This window comes from Myotis brandtii, unplaced genomic scaffold, assembly GCF_000412655.1.
Source record: "Myotis brandtii unplaced genomic scaffold, ASM41265v1 scaffold423, whole genome shotgun sequence".
Classification (NCBI taxonomy): Eukaryota; Metazoa; Chordata; class Mammalia; order Chiroptera; family Vespertilionidae; genus Myotis; species Myotis brandtii.
The window spans coordinates 1,427,651-1,434,574 of record NW_005366214.1 but is presented as its reverse complement, the minus strand read 5'-3'; the positions used below and the strand labels follow the sequence as shown (position 1 = coordinate 1,434,574).

The window sequence follows — 6,924 nt, the reverse complement described above, 5'->3', positions numbered from 1 at the left end:
AAAGAAAGAAAGAAAGAAAGAAAGAAAGAAAGAAAGAAAGAAAGAAAGAAAGAAAGAAAGAAAGAAAGAAAGAAGTGAGAATCAATCGGTTGCCTCCGGTACATAATCCAACCATGGATCGAACCCACAACCGACATTCAATGTCTTTATCGTGATTTAAATGCCTGAAATGCTGACATTTTTAGAGGGTTCATTACTCATTCAATCAATTTCAGGTAGGCCTGAGCTAGGAGGCATTAGGAGGACACAGAGATGTGCAAGAAACATAGTTTTTGCCTAGAAGTGCTTAGAATCTAATTAGAAAAATCAGACAAGTATGAAAAGATTTAAAAAGCATCAAATGAACTAATTTGCTGAAGAAAAAAACAACCCAACCCAAAAGGGTAGGTTGCTGAGGAACTTAAGGAAAGAGAAAACTCTGGGCTTTTCAGGAAACACTGGTAGCACTTTAAGGTCCTGAAATGAAAGGCAAATCAGAATTAGTGGTGGGGACCCGGAGATTAGGGTTACGGTAGGGGTGGAGGTGTGGTGGTAGGGAATTCATGAAAGTCCAAACAGGGGAAAAAGAAAGACTATTGAAAAACAAAAATCAGCCCTAACCGGTTTGGCTCAGTGGATAGAGCATCAGCCTGTGGACTGAAGGGTCCTAGGTTCGATTCTGGTCAAGGGCATGTACCTTGGTTTCGGGCACATCCCCAATAGGGGGTGTGCAGGAGGCAGCTGATCGATGTTTCTCTCTCATCGATGTTTCTAACTCTCTATCCCTCTCCTATCCTCTCTGTAAAAAATCAATAAAATACATTTTTTAAATAAAAATCAGCCCTGGCCGGGTAACTCAGTTAGTTAGAGCATTGTCCCGATACACCAGGGAACATACAAGGATCCACCAATGAATGCATCAATAAGTGGAACAACAAATTGATATTTTACTTTCTCTTTCTCTCCCCCTTCCCCCAAACTCTCTCCCTTCCTCTCTCTCTCTCAAATCAATAAATAAATGTTTTTTAAAATCAGCAAATATATAGATGTTCTCACACAAGGCTGCACTGTTGTGCATATAAGGATATTCAGAGGATATTAGTTAAATAAAGTATAACATATCCACACAATGAAATATTATGGAGCTATAAGATTGAGTGAGGCAGCTTTACTAGTATATATAATGACATATACTATATACTGATAAGTGAAAAAAGCAAGTCACAGAGTGTGAATACAAATTTGTATTTACAAGAAAACAATATTTATACTTATATGCTAACATTTTCATAAACTATCCATAGAAAGATGCAGAAGGAAGTTATAAACAGTGGACACCTCTGTTGGCTGAGGACACAGGTAGGTTAAAAGCAAGGGAGCATTGCCCTAGCCAGTTTGGCTCAGTGCATAGAGCGTTAGCCTGCGAACTGAAGGGTCCCGGTTCAATTCCGGTCAAGGGCACATGACCAGATTTTGGGCTTGATCCCCAGTGGGGGCGTGCAGAAGGCAGTCAATCAATAATTCTCTCTCACCATTGATGTTTCTATCTCTCTCTCCCTCTCCCTTCCTCTCTGAAGTCAATAAAAATATATATTTTTTAAAAAAGCAAGGGAGCATCTTCTGCAGAAGGCAGGTGGACTAGAGAAGATCCTAAGCATCAGGACAAAAGTGAGACAATACACAAACTCTAGCAAGGTTTCTTCACAATGCACTACTGACAGTGGGGCCAGGTCATTATTTGTTGGGGGGAATGGGGGGCTGTCCTGTGCAGTGTAAGATGTTTAGCAGCATTTCTGGCTTCTCTCCACTGCACGCTGATAGTACATACACCCCTCCCACCCCTGGCTGTGACTACCAAAATGTCTCTAGACACTGCCAAAGTGCCCTGGGAAGCAAAATCGCCCCTGGTTGAGAACCACTGCTCAAGAGCCACAATGTTAATAGTTAACCTATAAAACAGTCTAGTACTATATTCCTATAAATCAACAACAAATGCAATATACACTCAGATATGGATCTGAAGAATATAGTGGATATTGTTTGGAAATGACCTTCGCACATCAGTCACAGTTTCTCATATTATGATAATATGAACTGAACCTTTTGGGTCTCTGAAGCAATTTCGCCAGTTAGTACACCAGCCCCAAACCCCAACCCCATTCCCTCCCAAACAGCGTGCACTCTATAGATCCCAGATCTTCCAGGGTGCCCAGGAAGGCAACCTGCCCACAGAAATCTAACAGAAAATCATATTTTGGCCCAGCTTTTGGAAAACTAATATAATTATTGATACAATGCAAATTATTTGCATTAGTTAATAATGTTTCTTCTCTTAATTCCTAACAACCACACAAAGTGCAAGACACTGTTCAAAAATAATGAAAGACATCACCCCGATTTCAAGATTATAAAGAGAATCATTAGTTTAAGAAGCCAAGAGAGGCTTAACTAGATTCTATAAATCACATTTTATTAAGCATAAAGCCATTTCTAATATACCACAATCAATGAGGAAGGGGGAGGGGAATCAAGACATCCAACAGGCTTGAATATTTTTCTAAAATTTTGTTGATTTTCCTGTGTCTGTTCTTTTCCCAAAACCAGAAAACCAATAATACCCTGGCAATCTTGGCTTCATCGTTTGAAGTCATTGATTCCTCCAATACCGCTGTCAGTGAAAAGTTCTGGATTTCATTCCCATAAAATAGTGCTCTTCAAATTCTAGGACTGTGCCGACTACTTGTGCTTAGCTCTCAGGAGGTTGGCTCTCTTTTGTGGAGGTGACCTCCGGTGACCTGCCTCTGCCATGAGTACACCTGTGAGTGGCTATAGAAGGTGCTTAAAAGTGTCCCCGGCGAAAAAAAAGAAACTCACCATTCTAACTACTTCAGGGTAAGTCTGCTCTGTCAAACAGCCTCTGCTTATTGTAATGTAGTCCACCAGTTCATTAAGAGTGGAGCGCTTGTATTCTTTCATTTTAAGATCAGATAGCGTGTCCATGAAGTCAAAAATGACACAGCACTGCTGAAGTTTCTTTAGGAACAGTTCAGGCTGCTCTGAGGATGGAACGTCTAAGAAAAAAAAAGGAAATGGTATAAGTCTGTCATCAATTTCTAGGTAACAGGAATTCTCTGTGAAAGTTATTTCAAAAGCAAGTTCAAAAAAATAAGAATTCACATGACAACAGTGTTTTTTAACAGTTACACATGGCCAGGAGGGGATACCACATCCACTACTTCAGACAACTTGTCTTTGAAAAATTATGATACCAACATAATTGACCGCATTTGTTATTCCACACCGAAGATTGACCAAAATCCCAAGAGCCATTTGAGTTGAAGCTAATTTTAACCCAAACACCCCAATGTCAACATCCTTAAGCCAAAAACAATGAAAAAGGTCAAATTTCCCATTATAAAGTAAAAGCAAGAAGTTCTCACTGTTGGTAAAAAATTTCAAAGCAGAGATGTCAATGATTCATTTTAATTTCATGCTGACATCCTTGGTATTTAAAGCAAATGATGAGTGGGGTGTGTGTGTGTGTGTGTGTGTGTGTGTGTTTTACTTTGGCTTGCTTTCTATGAAGTTTTTTTGTCAAAGAAACTTGAGAAGTCAACAAAATGAAGTAATACCAACTCTCAAAAGAGTACGTGAGTACTAGGACAATAAGAATGAACTCTACTTAAATCTACACTCTCTCTTTTGATCCATCTTCTTCCCTTACAGTGGGAGAAAACCACTAACATCTTATTAGTATGTCCTTAGAATAAACATCTATTCTTTTCCCACAAACAGCAGGCCCAACATTTGGTTTTGTGTCATTTCTAAAAAATACCTAAAAATTTTAGGTTAAAACTCGCCAGCTAGAATGGAAGCCTGATCTAAGGTGAACTTGAAATACACTGACTAAGTTGTACACAGCTATTCCTATCTTTTTTCAACTATTTTATTCCCCCATACTGGAGCTTCCCTAGAAAGGCAATGAAATTATGACCAGAGTAAGCTCTGCAGCCGTCATCTAAGATGATTAACTCATTAATCCTCAAAACATTCTTAGAGGTAAGCAGGTGGCATTGTATTATTATTCTGTATTTTCCAAAAAGAAAAGTAGAGACAATCATTGAGGTTCCACAATGAATGAATTATGGGGCTGGCACAGTGCCCGGGTCTCTAACCACACTCCTAGTACTCATGAAGAACTTCAACAATGTTTGGCCAGTCGTTTGCAAACAGCCTTTGTTGCCAGCCTCATAGTGAATACTTTACAGCAGCTTCAAAGGATGGGCCACCTGCTCCCTGAAGGTAAGTGCAACAGCTAGCAGCACACACCTTATAGCCATCAGCAGCCCCAGCAGAAGGCAGTGTGGGCTAGGCTCCTCACAGGGTCCACCTGACTCCTCTCACAACCCTCTGCCCCTCTTCACATCTCACAACCCAAGTGCTACCCCCAAGTACTCAGGACTTCATAGATAATTCCCCCAAAACACTGCCTGCTGCATCAACTTTAGGATAAATCTAAAATGTAGATAGGACACCTAAAAACATGGGATTTCTCTACCAGATATAAGGGAATCAGTATCTTTTAAGGTATATGACATTACTGTTACTCTCAGAAAAGTTATAAATTTAGAAATCATTCTTAACCAATGAGTTTCCTCTCCCACCACCACCCCTATAGGTCCCTAAAGACCCAATGTATCTTATAGTCAAAGACTTTGGAATTTGAGGTAAGCCATGAGATATGTCTTATTCTGTGCCCCTAGACTTAATCACTTTTAAAAGATCTAGCATTAGACTGTAAGAACTAAATTTAGTCAGACCAAACCTCTTTAACTGTTACCTACTTCAATGTTTAAAATAAATAAACAAACAAAAACTAAACAAGGCTGCTCATAAACATGACTATATACCCTTAACCAATGCCTAACTACATACACAGGACCAACATGGTTAATTACTAAACTTTTCTTAGTTCTAAATCAGATCCCATACCTCGAAGGGGAATGGAAGTTTTTATGCTGTATAAGGAATAAGAAAGAGCTTATTATTGTAACATTAAAGTTAAAATATTCAAGGGAAATTTTAATTAATCCTATTTTTGATACAGTAACTTTATTAAGGCTTAAAAACCAGACCTTCCACATGGAGAACTCTATAACTCAACACATATGAATTATGAAGGAATCTATAAATGATAACCTTTTCTCCAAAAAGCAAACCATATTTAAGCAGTGACAACAACAATTAATCTTTGTGGTCAGTGCAATAATACTCAAGAGATTCATATATTTAGTTATTTAAAAAATTCAGGCAGTTAACACTTAGTCCTATTTTTTTAATGTTAGGCAGTTGAAATGTATTCCTTATTTAACCAAACTGATGTAATGTTATAGACAAATGTGAAGAAGGTTCTCCACCTGCTTAATGGAACAATTATGATAGTTTACATGTATTGAGTTCTAGTAGGTACATATATTGGATACTGTTCTAAGCACTTTCACATATTTTATCTCTTTTAATCCTAACAACAACCCCATGCAGTAGGTACTATTTCCAATTTAAAAGATGAGAAAACCAAGACACAGAGAGATTCAATGACATGCCTGGAGTCACAGAGCTAACAATCAGTGGAGACAGGATTCAAACTCAGGCAGACTGATCCAAAGCCTGGACTCTTCACCACCATGCAACATTCAAACTCAGTGAAAGACAAGAGTAATACCATATTCCATAGAACAGAGTATGTGCAAAGAGAAGAGGAAGAACGCAGAAGGAAATCAACAAATCAATCTCTAATATGCCCCATTCATAAAAGATCATGCTGAACCTCTTCTGTGTCTCCCCTCTAGCCCATTCCCCAGAGACTAACACATATACCAATAAGCTTTCCTTCCTCCTTTATAACAGACTAAATTCTTCTAAAGTGATTTCTTCTTCTTAAACAACTTAAGTAGTCAAAACTGAATCAAAGAAAAAGAGAGGGAGAGGATTCCTCAAAGAGCCAATTCCTTCATGGCAACAATTTTTTTAAAACTTTTTCATTCGTGCTGAAGGATGTCATAACCTAGTCCAAGTAAAGGGCTTTCCCTGTAATGTTCAGCCCTTGAATTGCCCCACATAACCAGGCTGCTCCCCAGCTCCTTGCTCTCCTCTCCCCAATTCCGTAGGATTTGAAAAAGTGGAATGTGAAAAGATAGGACAGGACAGGATGGGAGAAGGAAAACTCTCTGGATAGTTCAGAATATTTCAATTATAAAAGTTTAATGTCTATGGAACCAGACGCAGAGGAAGATACAAATGGCAGTCATACATCTCACCGTCTTGTTCTTCTCTTTCCTTTTTTAACAGTTATTTTCTCCCATATGCCTTTTCTATTATTATCTCTTAGCATCCTCCATCACTTTCATCAATAAGCTAGAGAAAATACTCCCACTTCCAAGGTGTTTATATCTAAACTAGGGGCCCGGTGCACGAAACTCATGCACTGGGGGGGGGGGGGCCCCCTCCGCCCAGCCTGCCCCCTCTCACAGACTGGGAGCCCTCAGGGGATGTCCTACTGATGGCTTAGGCCCGCTCCCAATGGGGAGCGGGCATAAGCTGCAGTCTGGCCTCCCTCTGCGGGAGGCGACTGGGCTGATCAGGGGAAGGCGCCAGTCCCATCACCCCGCTGCTGCAGCCACTGCCAGCCACCACAGCCGCCAAGATGCTTTCATCAACACGGACTCCAGTCCCTTCACCATGAAAAAATGACAACTTTCTTTAGGCATTTTCAAGATGTGTCTTTCATAGGATATGACATTTTCTTTTTTCTTTTTTAACCTCACCTGAGGATATGTTTCCATATATTTTTAGAGAGTGTGGAAGAGAGAGGGAGAGAGAGGGAGAGAGGGAGAGAGGGAGAGAGGGGGAGAGAGAGAGAGAGAGAGAGAGAGAGAGAGAGAGAGA

General features: G+C 39.8%; 1 protein-coding gene across 4 annotated transcripts in view; it reads right to left on the bottom strand.

Moving 5' to 3' along the window:
• Nucleotides 1–6,924, bottom strand: part of PPP2R5E (protein phosphatase 2, regulatory subunit B', epsilon isoform) — a 176,714-nt gene that overhangs the window by 105,429 nt on the left and 64,361 nt on the right. For all 4 annotated transcript variants that reach the window (XM_005874037.2, XM_005874036.2, XM_014545932.1 and 1 more), the window contains one exon: nt 2,854–3,050. In XM_005874037.2, coding sequence (XP_005874099.1) covers nt 2,854–3,050 — 197 coding nt within the window. The remainder of the gene's footprint in view (nt 1–2,853; nt 3,051–6,924) is intronic.